Here is a 16,099-nt window from a genome sequence, read left to right on the forward strand (position 1 = left end):
GCCTTCGTGCCCTCCTAGCATCTTATGCATGACCACTAATATAGTACTTACCCAACTGTACTGTAGCCCGCATTCAAAGCTCTGAGCTCCTTGAGACCCGGGACTGTGCGTCTCGTTCGTCTTTGTATCTGCAGTACGTAATGCAGTGCTGGGCGTGCAGAAGAGACTCAGTGCTTGTGTACTGGGGGAATGAACTCAGATCTTCAGACACACCCTCTCTTTCCCCAAAGCATCACAGTCAGTACTTTAGGGGAAAAGGCAGAAGCTTAAGAGAATAGGCCAAGACTAGCAACAATAGCATCAACAATCACAACCACAACTAATTAAGCATTTACTTTTGTCAGGCCCTATTCTAAGCATATACATAAACTTACTTACTTCTCAAAGCAACCCTGCTATCGTCATTTTACAGATGAGAAAACCAAGGCAGAGAGAAGCTAAGCAACTTGCACAAGACCACACAAGTAGAAAGCAGCAGAGTCGGCTCCAGGACCTTTATGCTAGAACAGAAGGAACTAAGGTGCTCCTGGCACCAGAGGGCCTTATAAAGAATGAAAGTGCCTGTTGTTTGGGTCCTTCTCCTCCTCCTCCTGTGCACAACCTACAGTGATGTGGAAATAGGAGCTCAATTATGAGATTGCCAATTATGAGACTAATTCTAGAAGTCCTGAAGACTAAAACAGACATAAATTACATGCAGTACTGTGTTCAATAGGCTTGCAGACCCTTCCACATTCCCACGAGTAACCCTATCCAAACAGTACTATGTCTGAATTACAAATCCTAACAGCCTTTGAGTAAGCAGAAAATATGATCCCTTGAATTTAACATTTTCCCATTTGGCCAGAAATGTGTGTTATTAAGTGATGGGTTATACTCAAAGTTCCTTTAACAGGACAGTGACTTATGTCAAATACCATATGGTTTTGGAGATATGGAAAATTGAGTTATTCCTCCTGATAAAGCTGTTAAATTTTGTTAAACTTGGTCTCCCTTTTTCTCCTGTATTTATTATACTTAAGTGTCACAGAAGAATTTGATATTTATAAAAATATCTCTCTTGATATTTAGTTAGCTGGTTTCTCATTGAATGGAAATCTGTGCCTTAAATCTTTGGTTATGGTGATTGAGATAGTACAATGTAATATGCCTACGATTACTGACAAAGAAAAAGAACTAGCTGGTTCCTTTTTTATCCTTAAAATAATTTTATTATATCTTCTAGGAATTTATCTAACTAATATCTTGAAAACAGAAGAAGGCAACCCTGAGGTCCTAAAAAGGCATGGAAAAGAGCTTATAAACTTTAGCAAAAGGAGGAAAGTAGCAGAAATAACAGGAGAGATCCAGCAGTACCAAAATCAGCCTTATTGTTTACGAGTAGAATCAGATATCAAAGTAAGTTGAATTATTTGAGGATGCATCTTTCCAATTAAGTTGATAAACTGGCTGATGAAAGGCAGGTTTATTTCATAGAGGAGATAAAGGAAAATAAAGCTAAAAATAACTCAGATTTTCTTATACTGTTAAATGTTTTCTTAAGTTACTTTTGTGAATTTCAAACTGCATTTTAAATACTTGATATTAATAATTGTTTATTTCTTTGTATTTATTTTAGAGGTTCTTTGAAAATTTGAATCCAATGGGAAATAGCATGGAAAAAGAATTTACAGATTATCTTTTCAACAAATCCCTAGAAATAGAACCACGAAACCCTAAGCCTCTTCCAAGATTTGTAAGCATTCACATTTCTGGTTTTCTCATATTTATATATTTTTGCAGTTATCTGTGTCTGGTGATGTCATCACTACCATATGTGTTACACAGATTAGTTTTCCATGAGGGCATTCAGGGATGAAGTGTACATGTGATGGATAAAAATAATGAATAAATGCTTATTAAGCATGCTCAGGAATATCCCACTTGACTGCAAATAAGTGAGCATTATTAGTAATCTAAAAAAATCCTGATAGATGAAGAAATTGGCAAATACTTTTTTTTTTAAACAAAAATGTTGAGAGGTAAGGGCAGGAAATTTGATTAATTTATACTAATTCACTTATAATAAACATATGCATTTATTACTTTTTTCTAAAGTAATGACTTATGAGAACTTTTAACCATGAATCATTAGCCATAAAAATAACAAGTTTGGTTAAAGATACTTTTGGTGGGAAAGTAAAGTTTGCATTGTTTCTTAGTGCCTGGCCAGTTTTACATATAGTATCATCACCACACTGGTCTGAATATAATCTCTCTTGTTCACAAGAAAGTAAAAAAATCAAGAAGTAAATATAAATGGCTTCCTTAGTAACCAAGATAAATTCAAAGTCTCTGTAAACTAAAGGTTATGCAGTTAACTCCCAAGAAAATTTCTCAAGGCCTAAAATGGTTTGTTAAAAGATGGATTAAAAACAGCAAATTAGGGGCACCTGGGTGGCTCAGTGAGTTAAAGCCTCTGCCTTCAGCTCAGGTCATGATCCCAGAGTCCTGGGATCGAGCCCCACATCGGGCTCTTGGCTTAGCAGGGAGCCTGCTTCCTCCTCTCACTCTCTCTGCCTGCCTCTCTGCCTACTTGTGATCTCTGTCTGTCAAATAAATAAATAAAGTCTTAAAAAAAAAAAAAAAAAAAAACAGCAAATTAGACATAGCTATATAGTCTTGCTCCAAAGAGTCTTGCTAATAGCACTAAGAAAATTTCACAAAACTAACATACACACACACAGATGAAAACTGAAGCAATTTAATGCATTTGTAAATAGCTCAAATGATTCCAACATCACAGTATTACAGCATCATAAGGTGTCATAGTTCATAATAATGATCCTGGCTTTTCCAGCAAGGTTAAATTAGTTCAACAAGGTCTGTTTAAAAAGCCAGAGAAATCTACAGCATATCTTAGAAATATTTCCATTCAAAAATATTAAGATAAAAATATTAAGGTAACAAATACTCCGGTATTTTTAGGACTAAAACTCAGCTATTTAAAAAAAATTCATTGCTTAACATTTTAGATAGCCAAGGCTTTATGGAAATGGGATGTTACTATTTTAACTTGGACACTTTGATTTTAATCATTATATAACTTCTTTAGTAGTGGTTTATGGTTTTCCTAGATAATAGTTGAGTTTTACCCAGGCATATAGAGAAAAACTTTCCTTTCTGTTATGGTGTTGTAAATACTGTGTTTCTTTTATTATGTCTGCAGCCAAAAAAATATAGCTATCCCCTAAAATCTCCTGGTGTTCGTCCATCAAACCCAAGACCAGGTACCATGAGACATCCCACACCTCTGCAGCAGGAGCCAAGGAAAATTAGTTATAGTAGGATCCCTGAAAGTGAAACAGAAAGTACAGCATCTGCACCAAATTCTCCAAGAACACCGTTAACACCTCCTCCTGCGTCTGGTGCTTCTAGTACCACCGATGTTTGCAGCGTTTTTGATTCTGATCATTCGAGCCCTTTTCACTCAAGTAGGTGCTAATATTCTAAGTGCTTTAAAGTAATTGGTAGTATTATATGTGCTAGAGGTGAAAAGAATCTGTATAACTTTTTTATTTTTTGTAAATTTGTATACAAATACCATTTCAAAAGATATTATAAAAATATAAAGCAAATTGTAAACCCCAGTAACTTGAAATTTTTAAAAACCTATTGGAATAGCGTTCTTTAAATTTATTATACTTTACCAGAAGGTCTGGTGACAAAATTGGTAATTGAAACTCGATTTGAGCATTTGTTTTCAACTGGTGAATTTAACATGCGTTCCTCGTATCTAGAAGAAACAAAGATAACTCCTAAAATCTGCAAGGATTTTCAGTCCAGTTCTTTAAATGCTGCCTCCAAAAATACTATATTTGAATACTACTCAGTACATCCTTCCCTTTCCACCAAACTCTGTGGGTTTCAAATTTTCCAGCAAGTATCCAATTTAAACTCCTACTTAACCCTTTCTCAGTCTACACCATCTGGCAGCTACTGCATAGCACTGCTAATACACTGCCTGTGCTTTCGAGCCCAGCCATACAAATCTGACAGACTGCATACTATTGCTCCTTCCTTTCTTATTTCTGGACCAGTGCTGTCTAGTAGAAATATAAGGTGAGCCACGTGTGTACTTTAAGTGTTCTATAGGCACATTTAAACAAACAAAAAGAATTAAGTGAAATTAATTTTAATAATATATTTTATTTAACTTAGTGTGTTAAGCTACAGTATTATCACTGCAACATGAACTCAAAGATAAAAATTTATTGAGCTATTTTACATTCTCCTTTTTGTTCTAAATCATCAAAATCCAGTATGCATTTCACACTTACAGCACACCTCAACTCAGACTAGACACATTCACGTGCTTGTTAATCCACATATGGCTAGTGACTTCAAAACACTACAGCTCAGCTCCAGCCCTTGGAAGAGGCTGCGTTTGATATGTAGGTCACCCTGCTTCCCCTCATCTCCTGGTCAATACCACGTGGAGCTTTAGAGCTCTAAGAGCACACGATCTCTTTCTGTTTGCTCAGTACTAAATCAAAACTTGAATCCCATCATCTTTACCCTCCTCAGCCACTTCCACATGCTCTTCCCATTGGCTGTCAGCTCATGTACAGATCAGGTACTATGCTGGTAACTGACAGAGCAGAATCCAGTCCTGAGAGACAGCTTGTTGTTATTGTGGGGAAGGAGGTTGAGAAGCGGGTGACCTAGGAGTTAGGAATCCGATGTGGGATCTCAGTCTGCTAGTGAGCTTTCTGATTTTAGATAAAAGACTTTCTGTGCCTTCTGGGAATCCAGCTATAATTTTAAGGTTTCTTCCAACTCAGAGGCTATACCTTTTTTTAAAAAAAATCAACTTAAAATTATTCTTTGGAGATTTGGTCCAGAATCCTATTTATTTATTCCTGTGTTGTACATACATTCCTAGTTAGCCAGCAGTTTGTCCTGTTTTTTTACTACCTAAAGTGTGTTTGAACTACTACATCTTGGCTTTATTTGGCTACTGGGCATTATGGAGTCACGTTATATACATACTAAGCTACCGGGTATTTTTGGTAAGTTCAAACAAACACCAGGTAAAAAAAAATTCCCGTTTATTTTCCCCAATTCATAAACCCTCTCAAATTAAGTAATAAAACCAGCACTTTTTGCAGTATACCCAACCCAAAATCGTTATTAATTCTGTTTGCAGGATTTTTTTTCTTAGTGCAGATAGCTGTGGTCTATATTATAAAGATTCCCACATAAATAAATTATTGAAATCATGTGAAAGCTATCAATTGCAAATTCTACTTCTCTCAGTTTAAAATGTAGCTAAAAATGGAAGAGGTAGGAAAAATGGGAGGTAAGCACATTAACGTTCCCTACTAGTGCTTAATCTTTAAAGCAGTTAGTCACAGAGGGAAGAAAGAATCATTCAGGAATGCAGTGCTCTGTCTTATGTGGCAAGGGAACAGTATTCAACAGCTGGAAGGTGAAGAAACCATTGTTCCAGGAGTTAGGCTTTATAAGCTTAGCTTGGAGGGTTTCCTCAGTTTCGCTTTCTTTGTGATAAAGAAAATTCCTGCTACCATTCCCTTTGCTCTTAGTAAAAACCGAAAATAACTGGTTTTGAAATCCAAGAAGCCAACATAATATAAAACCATCTGTATGCTCAGTCCCTTACTTAAAACTTACCCAGGGCCTTTGTGTAGCCAAGGTTGTCATGTGCTGATGACCCCACTTCTGCTTAACAGACCTGCTAGGACTTGGGGGGTCACCGGAGCTCCCAGCTTGCCCACTGTGTTGCTCCCACAGAGAGAATTCCTACATCCTCAGGGCCTGTCAGGAAAGAGCTGCTGTGCCTACATTCTTAGGTCATCTGGACATATTCTGTTCAATACAAACCAGCAGAAAGTTCCATTGCCTAAGTTTTTCAAAAGGCGAAGTCTGATTAGAATTTTTGATCAGTTAAAATAGTCCTTTTTTGCTTTTTACATTTTTGTCTTTCAAAATAATTTACTTTAAAACCATAATTAATTAATCAGCCAGTATCTGTTGCCTGTCTCACTCTTTGCCAAGCACTTACACATCACATCTTCTCTGGTAAAGCTCATAATCTTTCTGAGAGATGAAAAATAATCGTCATACAAAGAAAATCATAGTTAAGTGCTTTAATCATTGTTAATGCCATGATTTTCTTTGTACTATGTTTATTTTCACTCTCAGTAAGATTGCAAGCTTTACCAGAGAAGATACATAGGGCTCAGCAAAATGCTAAATGAGTGGGGAAGACAGTCCTGTGGAAGTTTACACAAAGGGGATGATAGGATGGGCACGAGTGGTCATGGGAAGCTGTGTGGTGAGGACAGAGAGGGAAGGAAACTGGCCACCTCCCTATGTAGGACCCTCCCCTTCAGAGCCCTGCCTTACACTTGGCCTGGTCAGCTCCACCTTTGAGGTGCTGAGGACAGACACCCGTCTCGCTGCTGGCGTGTTTCCGCTGCCATCGCAAGGTGGAGAGGAGGAGGACATGCTCTAGGTGCCTTCCTGTTTGAAGACGGCCTGGTCATGAAAGGGAGCCAGAGGTCCCGCCTGGTCTTGTGCTGCTGATGAGCTTCAGCCCTAGCCCTCAGGAGAGGAAGCTCTGACCGCAGAAGATGTATTCCAGGCATTTCAAGCTGGAATGTAAGGCTTTTCTTCACAGAAGATTGTTGTGGGTGCTTAGTTTCTAATCTCAGATACATTTGCATTTAACAGGCTTTTGTGACTTTAAGAAGTTATTGGTGATTTATAGAATTTTTTCCTATAGGAAGAGCTTGTTCCTGTTTTCAAGAAGGACCCAGTTATAAACTGAAAAGTATCTTCAACAGGGTTTTAATCCTGACTGTACAGTATGATCCTCTGGGGAACTTAAAAAACAACCTATATCCCCAGCCTGCACTTGAATTAGACTGGTTTTGGAAATCAGTATTTTTTTTTTTTTAAAGCTTTCCAGAGGGATTGAAATGTGTAGCCAAGATTGAGAACCACTGACCTTTTATCTGGGATTTATACCTAACAATTAATACTACTTTTTTAATTAATTGGGCTTCATTCCTAAGTCATTATCAGTAAACTTGTTCAGTACCTAGCTAGTATAGAATTTCTAGTATATAGTTTTTAATTAAAGCATGAATAATTCTAAAGGATTTTTTTTTTAGCATTTTCTAGGCAGTGAGACCAAGAAATTCATTTAAAATGACAAATCAGAAAAGTGCCCATAACTTACCAAACACAGAAACCTAAACCTGTGCCATACACATATATATAAATAGGAGCAAAGCCAAGTCTATAAATAGACAGGTGTGTATGCATAGGTATCATAATACTTTCTAAAAGCCTACAGCTTGTAGCAGTCATGAGTTTTGTGTTTTTGTTTTATTCCCATCTTGTACTAAGTGTACTACCATGCTCTTGAGGCTTACCTCCTGGGAGGCGTATTTGTTTCCTTTCCAAGAAAAGTGGAAAAAAATATTAAGTGGGTAAACGCTACAGGTAAATATACCCCTTTCATCCTTGTTCCATCATAGGTGCCTAATAAATAGTGGAGCAAATCATCGACAGAGCAGCAGCTTCATTTACTATCAAAGAGTATAAAATTAACTATAATCTTCTGAGAGATAACTTAGTACAATTAGCTGGATTGCTACCCTTGGTAACTATGGCCTCTAAATAAATATCCGTGCATAAGGAGAGGGGGTTAACGGGATAGGTTGCTGGAAATTGGGGCTCTGTGGGAAATAAACCCACCATATCTATATAAATAGCAGTCACATTAATAGTCTTGCCAACTGAACCTGGAACATAAAATTGTCCTTGTTCAAGGCAGCCAGAAAAACACAATGGTCCAAATTGTTTGAGTGATGGTCTGTTGTGCAAAAAGAGAGAGAGAAGAACCTGAATTTTTAAAAAAATTAGCTCAGATGAGTGCTACAGGAATTATTTTTGTCTTTGGATATTACAGGTTCAGTATGTTGGTAATAGGAGGCAGTGTCACATCGACAATTATGTTTGGAACCAGTACAGATCACTTAGCCTCTTGTCTCACTTTTCTACTTTAGTGTTCTTGGGACTTTGGCTTTATGGTTTTCAATTCTTTTTTTTTTTTTTTTTAGAAGAATTAATACCGTTAAAATTAAACATTCTAAATTTGTCAGTGAGTTTCCTGTGTAAAATGTGTCTAAGCACCAAATATTTATTGCTTTTTTTAAATGTTCAAGAATATAGAAGGAAAGGGCTATATCACTTCCAAGCTTGTTTTGTAATATCCAGAGGTGTAACTACTTTGCAATGAGACTATACACTGCAAGAACATTTTCAAAAATATATAATAATATTAGTAAAAAATTCCCTTTTATTTTTCAATTGACATAACATAAATTCATTTTTTAGTACATTTGAGTTTTCAAAATAACCTTTAGTAAATGACATATTTCTATATGTCCAGCTGAATTTTTTGCTTAAATTGGGTTTATACATTTTTTAAAAGTCTTCCACTAACAGAGCATATTTTAGTTTTCTCATGAATGCTTTTCATTTACTTGCTTTGACATCAGGTAGTGAATCTAAAAGGAATCGTCAAAATTCCCAATATGTTAGCTCAGTTTAATTCTTTATTTTTCTCAAAAGTAAGAAGTCATGAGCTTTTACTAAAGACTGTTGTACCATTCTTTACAATTAGAATGACAGAAATGACATTTTTATCATAAATGCATTTTTACAGATGAGTTGAATTTATCAATGAAAGAAAAAAAATCCACTCTTTCTTGTTTCCTTTCACAGGCAGCGATACCGTCTTTATCCAAGTTTCACTGCCCCATGGCCCAAGTTAGTATATTTGGTTTAAGACTCCTAATTCTTGCTTTGGCTTTAAAAATCAAACCAAGTGTAACCTTCCCTGCTAAAACTCCTCTTGGGTCTGGCAGCCTTGGTGCCTTGCTTGCAGTATCAGAAGTGAGGGCTTCACTTGTGTGCTATCTTCTGATCATAAATGATTTGCTTCAACTTAGATACTTTTCATGCTTTTTGTAAAACCTGTTTTCTCTTTTAAAAGAACATTTTTATATGGGCGCCTTCCACATTTAACCATTTCACTTTTCCAACTGTAGAGTTCTAAATATATTTTAACACCCATCTTTAAAACAAACAAACAGCAAGAGCATGCATGCGCGTATGGGAATGCTGGCAGCTACCGCAGTGTCAGAATCACAACGTGCACTTAGCCTGGCGACGGCACAAACTCTGGGCAAATGACTATTACTTGACATTAGAAGCACTACCTTATCATTGTAACTACTTACATTATACGGCCTAAATATTCATCACTGTTAAGCAAAATAAAATTCCACTGTAGATATTTGCTTTTATTTTTAAAGTCAACTAACAATTCACCAACTGATTTTAAGTTTTAAGCTAATTAGTGGTTTTGCTGTCCTTCATACCAATGATTTCAAAATATACACAATGGAAAACATTAGTTATAAGCTAAATTAATTTACTGTGTAGTCTCTTAAGAAAAAAGGTAGGTGATCAAAATGTTGCTCATTTGAATAATACCAGTACAAGTACTCTCTAAGTTCTATATTTTAAGTTTTCACTGACAAAATAAAAGCTGTCGATGCTTAAAGGAAAACAAGAACCTGCCAAGTATAGTTCTGAATGATCATTTATGTATTTTTTCATATCTTCTTTATACTGTTCACAAACTAACAACTTACATAAATGTTGTCTTTCAGAATGTAATGACTTTATGCCTATATTATGCCCTCGTCATCATAAATGTCTGTAGGATAAGTTCCAATTAGAAGCTTTACTTACCTTTGTTGTGCCAGTTCCTCAGCTTATTCTTACATCAGGTTCACTAGATTCTAGTGTAATTTCTGTTTTTATCAGGGCTGCCTCCGTCATCTTAAATAGCTCCATCACAGTTAAAATTTCTCGGATTAGAGTATGATGAACCTGATTTTGCTCACCCGCCAAGGAGAGCCTGCTTATACCTAAGCAAAGTGAGGAGAGACACTCACCCACCCGACATGAGTTCTCTCCCTGGCATCCTTTGAGAGAATCCCTGGGGAGAGCAGTTAAGATCAGAAACGAATCCCAAAGACGATCTAGTAAAGGCAGGGAAATTCTATACTAATAAAATCAAAGAAAGTAAATGAGCCCATTACAAAATTACCATTCCAGAAGTTTTTAGTAGTTTGCTGTTTCTCCCAGATATCTGAGAATCCTAACCAAATTAAAAATTCCAATAACAGATTAACAGTGGGAATGTTATTTTGTTCAAGAAGCAAAATAACAGAATATCTTAGGCATTTTTTTTTAAATCTTGCTGAGAAATTTCTGCATGCTTTTATAGTAGTTTGCTTTAATAAAGGAAATACTATTGTGTATTGGTCTATTAAACTGCTTTTGATAATTCTGTACATTTCTTTTAATAAATATAAGCAGTTTCAACTAAGCCTTTTCAGGATTAATAGATGAAATAAAATTCCGGTGAACTTTAAAAATAATGTAACATCCTACAGGATCTGCTTCAGTATCATCTATAAGTTTAACCAAGGGTACTGATGAGGTGCCCGTCCCCCCTCCTGTTCCTCCACGAAGACGGCCGGAATCTGCCCCCGCCGAATCTTCGCCATCTAAGGTAAGTAAAGAGCCCTGTTACCTGGACACTGGAGTCATTACGGTTATGATAATCATGCCCCCGTGTCTGGTTTAGTTCCCACAGGATTAGGTTAACACTTCAGGGTAGCTGAGCTTAATAGAGTCTAGATGAGGGCCAGATACAGATTTACCCTGAAGTACTGTTTTATTTCCTTTCTTCTGAACACAGTTTTTTTTCTTCTGAACACAGTTTTTTTTATATGTTTTCAAAATGCTTATAAATCTGAATTATGGGTAATGTCAAGGAAAAAACGGTTTTAATCTGTAAAGAATAATGTCTCAAGCAGAGACTACACAGAAAGAAGCGAAGAGGTGTGAAGCTTTATATGAAGCACTATGTTAAGTGAAAATTAAACATTACCTATCTGAGCCCCTTATCGTAAATCTGACATGCTATTAAATGGGATTTGCATGACAGTTCTGGGTTGGAAGAGACCTTAAAGGCTTATTATAGCCATTTTTTGCACTTGTTTAAGCTTCTTTCTTTGTCAACCATTAACCTGATTCACTGGTTCTGAGTGTCCAGAGAGCAGAGAACCTGGACAAGTCAAGATAGTTTGCAGAACATGATAAAATGTTAATATAGTAAGTTTAAAATTATAAAATGAACTTATGTTAAATCATAAATGATTTTATACTAGATTGATAGGTAAGCAGTAGCTAACAACAAAATTTTGAGAAAAATAAAAACTGAGGGAAAAAAACCCTCGATAAATTGGCATAATCCCCCATTTAAAACATATGGCAGAACTCCCTGATTCACACCTAGGGTGCTACCAATAAATAGTGTGTTTGAAAACCCCAAATTAATTCTTAATATATTCATGCTACTACACTAATTATTAATAAGTTTGTGTTTTATTCTTTTTCTCATTTGTGTTAGATTATGTCTAAGCACTTGGACAGCCCCCCAGCAATTCCTCCTCGGCAGCCCACATCAAAAGCCTATTCGCCACGATACTCAATATCAGACCGGACCTCTATATCAGACCCTCCTGAGAGCCCTCCCTTATTACCACCACGAGAACCTGTGAGGACACCTGATGTTTTCTCCAGCTCACCACTACATCTCCAGCCTCCCCCTTTGGGCAAAAAAAGCGATCATGGCAATGCCTTCTTCCCAAATAGCCCTTCCCCTTTTACACCACCTCCTCCTCAAACACCCTCTCCTCATGGCACCAGAAGGCACTTGCCATCGCCACCATTGACACAAGAAGTGGACCTTCCTTCCATCACCGGGCCGCCTGTTCCTCCACGACAAAGCACTTCTCAGCATATCCCTAAACTCCCTCCAAAAACTTATAAAAGGGAGCACACACACCCATCCATGCACAGAGATGGACCACCACTGTTGGAGAATGCCCATTCCTCCTGAGTTTCTCTGTTCCAGGACAGACGTTTTCCCAGCCCCAGATCCATTGCTGGCGATGGACGCACCGAACGTGCCAGCGCGGACGGGTTGAAACGACAGCTCCCAACACTAACGACTCTCCTTCGAGATGCAGCATAAAACGGTGGATTTTACCCGAGACGTAATTATAAAATTAAAATGGTATTCGTGTAGAATCTGGAAAGACTGATCTGGAGAGATTGGACAACTGATTGCACCTGAAAATCAAGTAAAGGGACTTTTTCTAGCCAATAGGCAGGAGTCCTCTTTTTGTGAAGTGATCTTTATCATTAAAGGGATGGAAAACACAGTCTAGTGTTCTGCAGGCCCACATGATGACAGTTTTTGTAATTCAAAATATGCACTTTTTAAAAAGAAATCTTAAACAGGGATCTTCACATCTCCTTTGTTTTTCTTTGCTTTTACTCGTCCTACTTTAGAATATTTTCTTAAAAATCATTCAGAGGACTGTGAGGAGAGGCTGTGGTGCCTGAGCTCGTTGGAGTCAAGGCCCAGCACTGTGCTGCAGTCCTGTTTACAGATTATTACAGTGAAGTGAATGGGTACCGAGGCTTCACCAAAGAGGTACTTTTTTTCTTTTTTTTTTCTTTTTGTTTTTTTCTTTCTTTCCTTTTTTTTTTTTTAGGAGTAATTATACTAATTCTAAGAGCATTTCCCCACCCACCCTCCCTACACAAACAAAAACGTGGTGGTGTTGCCTTCAAATGAGAAGTTTTGTGTCATTAAGGTGACAGAAGAACTTTTTTAAAAATGTAACTGTCAAGTATATGATTTACACTTAGGAGACTGTTAATCTATGCTAGATTGCTATTTTCCCCTCTTCCCCCACAGAAGTTTACTGGTAATCCATGTCATGGCTCATCGCTGTCCCTCTAGCCGTACTCTGGAAATGCAGTCACCCAGTGTGAAAAGGAGCACTTGCTGGGCACCACTAACATCGTTCATGTTTTACTGATAGTTGAGTAATCAGCATATCTAGAATTACCTTGCATTGCCGAAATCATGTGTATATAGTGAATGTTATATAATAAACCTGGCAGGTCTGTTTTAATTTAATTGAATAAAGATACAAATACTTTGTTTGGCTGGCATATATTAAATTATTATATGGAGAAAATGGTTGATTCTTATTTCTTTCAGTTGAAACACACACACACACACACACACACACACACACACACACAGCATAAAAGCACGTATTGTGGTACGCCTTGGTTTCTAGTTCTGGATGTATGTATTCACCTTAAAGAATGATCTAAAGTTAGTTTGGTATGTAGGAAAAAAATTGGGTTAGAATAGGATGGTTATCTTTTAAGCAGAACTTTGTAAGTTTTTAAATTTCCTAGGCAACATGTATACAGTTTGTTAGTTTATATTAAACATTCTACCTTGCTTGAGGTCTTTGCTCTATCAAAACTATTCATAAGAGAACATCTGCCTACATCATTAGTATCATAATACGGATTATTCATGAAGCCTGTGTACTGATCTTCTGAGTCTAACCAATACTGTGAGTGAAATGCATGCAACTTGTCGAAGAGAAAAAGCTGTACGAATCTCCACGGCAGTGTCTGTGAGTGTGCGGTCCTCCATCCTGGGAGTCATCAGTTCATCAGTATGTGCATGTGTCCTCGGAATAATGAAGCAACATCTCAGCAGTTCTGTTAACTATGCCATCAGAGACGTTTTTAGAAGTGCTGCATCATGGTGGAAACCTCATACTTTAATAATTTCCTGTGATATTTATTAGAGCATTAAATGTAATGTACATCACAGTAGTACAGCATATAGCCCTTTAAGACCAGAATGTTGATTGCATCATCATTACGCAATCCATCCTATCATATCCTTTCTTATTTATTTGTTAGAGTTGAATCTTTTTCCTTTAATATCTGTACCACTTCTATTATGGTAGTCATTGTTCTCTTTGTAAAATGTCTCCTTTTAAAAGTTTCCCCCCAAGTTAATTTCAGATCCACTCTTGGGCACAAAGTGTCCATAAGACCATTCATTCAACAAGTGTTAATCTAAGCCTACCTACTAGTGCTGCTACAATTAATCATAATACACATTCCAGAATCCCCCCATGACTTTTTATTAGATCACCCTCATTTCCCATAGGATTTCCCTTTATGTGTCTTATGGATCACTTCTCTTTTTAATTACTCCCCACCCCACTCCAAATGGGAACCTGAGAAGTCACATTGGAGCCTATTCAATCTCTCTCTGGCCAGTGTGTTAGCCTAAAATAATGCTTTTCAACCCACCTGATCTTTTAAAGAGGAAAAGGTCAGATTTGGAGTTCTAATCCTACTTCTCCCAAAGGGAACCATTCTCCTACCCCAGTGGTTCTAGGAGACCACTTCACTGTGCATCAGCATTGTGGATAGAGGATATTTTTAATTCTGAAGTTGACATTTGGGTAAAAATATTTTCTGCAGTGGTAACTGACTAGAAAAATCCCAACTGGACGCCCTTAAACAGAGGTGAGAAAACTGCATCCTTGCCTTCTTCATACGTGAAACGTAAACTAGCTGACAAATTTATTCTTTGTAATAACTAAAATATACTTATTCAGGGAAAAGAAGTGGCTGAGAAGAGAAGTGCATCACCACAAAATTCTGCTTTTGAATCCAAGACATTACAAGACAGTCAATGCAGCATGACTATTTCTAAACCACATTCCAAAAATGGGACATTTCTTTTAGAAATGGAAATGTCCTTAGAAGGTTCATTATCTTTGGATCACAAAATAAAAATATTTCAAGGTTTAATTAAGTGGGCTGATAAACAGTAACAATAGAAAGGGAGGCTTTTCACATCTAAGCACTTTTTAAAACAGGAACAGATAAGTACATGTTTCTACGTTTATTGAAATACAGATAATTGACTGTTCCCAGCCAGCCCTCCAATGTATTTTAAGAGTACAGACTTATCAGGAAATATACAAACATTGAAAGTTTCCTTAATTAAAGGGTGGGTATCAGATTATGTGTTTAGTGGGTTGCTATGCTCTATCAGCTCAAGAATGTTTTAATGGATGTGAATTTAGGAAAGAGCACACCACACTAATACTACAATCAACACAACAGTCTAGTGAACAAGTACTATTTCACTTGGAGGCTATATCATGGTTCTAAATTCTTCCTTAATGGGTTTTTCCACAAATTGAAAGTTACTCAAACCAAAACTTAGTTGGTATCTATGACCATGACCATGATCTTAATTCTCAAGTTTAGCTTACTTTAGTCATGTATTTCATCCTTTTAATGATAGCTTAAATTCGGTTCTAAATGGCTCAGCAAAACAAATCATGAAAATGGAGGGAAAGGTTCCCAGTTTGTTAGTGTAGTATATATAGTGAGGAAAACCTTTTATTTCCTCCTGATTTAGAAAGAAAGGAATTTAACCATTTATTTCTTGGTATTCTGCTGCTATGGGTAGATTCACTTACTCTTTTAACCTATATCGTATGACTGTTGTCCTGTTGCACGTTAATCTTTACCAGTAAAAGAAACATCACAAGGTTAATATCAGTTTGGCTGAAAGAACTGTGCAGTAGAATTATTTGTAAGGGAAAGTGATGACTTATTTATTCAGTATTTTTCTCTTGAAACATCTCCTTACTAACTTAAAATCATTTCATAATCCCTTATATGTGAGCCAATGAAATATTTTGAGCTCTAGTTAAGAAGCATGAAGTCTATAGGATAAATCTAAACAAAAGCACTTGTAACTTGTTTTGTAAATTTCATGCCTTATTTTCCATTTTTGACACCGTAAAGTGCATTTTCTGTCAACTGTGAGCAAATTTCCCTTTGCCTTTAATGAAAATAGTGCATTAAGTAGCCAATTGCTGCAATTATAAAGCAAGTTAGCTAAAGGTGGATCCCACTGGACTACCACTCAAAGAAATAGATGCATAGGATGGAAGTCACATGTGGTGTGGCTTTAGGGAGACTGCACCTGTGCCAGACGCATGCCACTTTCAGTAGCTGCCAAATG

The 16,099-nt window shown here is 36.9% G+C and overlaps 1 protein-coding gene across 3 annotated transcripts in view; it reads left to right on the forward strand.

Moving 5' to 3' along the window:
* Window positions 1–13,174, forward strand: part of SOS1 (SOS Ras/Rac guanine nucleotide exchange factor 1) — a 148,309-nt gene extending 135,135 nt beyond the window's left edge. The window contains exons 18-23 of one of the 3 annotated variants that reach the window (XM_080813042.1): window positions 1,226–1,398; window positions 1,619–1,735; window positions 3,209–3,473; window positions 8,800–8,844; window positions 10,545–10,663; window positions 11,567–13,174. In XM_080813042.1, coding sequence (XP_080669168.1) covers window positions 1,226–1,398; window positions 1,619–1,735; window positions 3,209–3,473; window positions 8,800–8,844; window positions 10,545–10,663; window positions 11,567–12,058 — 1,211 coding nt within the window. In that variant the 3' untranslated portion in view covers window positions 12,059–13,174. Of the gene's footprint in view, window positions 1–1,225; window positions 1,399–1,618; window positions 1,736–3,208; window positions 3,474–6,423; window positions 6,514–8,799; window positions 8,845–10,544; window positions 10,664–11,566 lie in introns of those variants that run through there. The other 2 variants (XM_080813043.1, XM_080813044.1) reach the window with 2 other exon arrangements.
* The last annotated feature ends 2,925 nt before the right edge of the window (window positions 13,175–16,099 follow it).

This window comes from Martes martes, assembly GCF_963455335.1.
Source record: "Martes martes genome assembly, chromosome: 9".
In the NCBI taxonomy this organism is placed as follows: Eukaryota; Metazoa; Chordata; class Mammalia; order Carnivora; family Mustelidae; genus Martes; species Martes martes.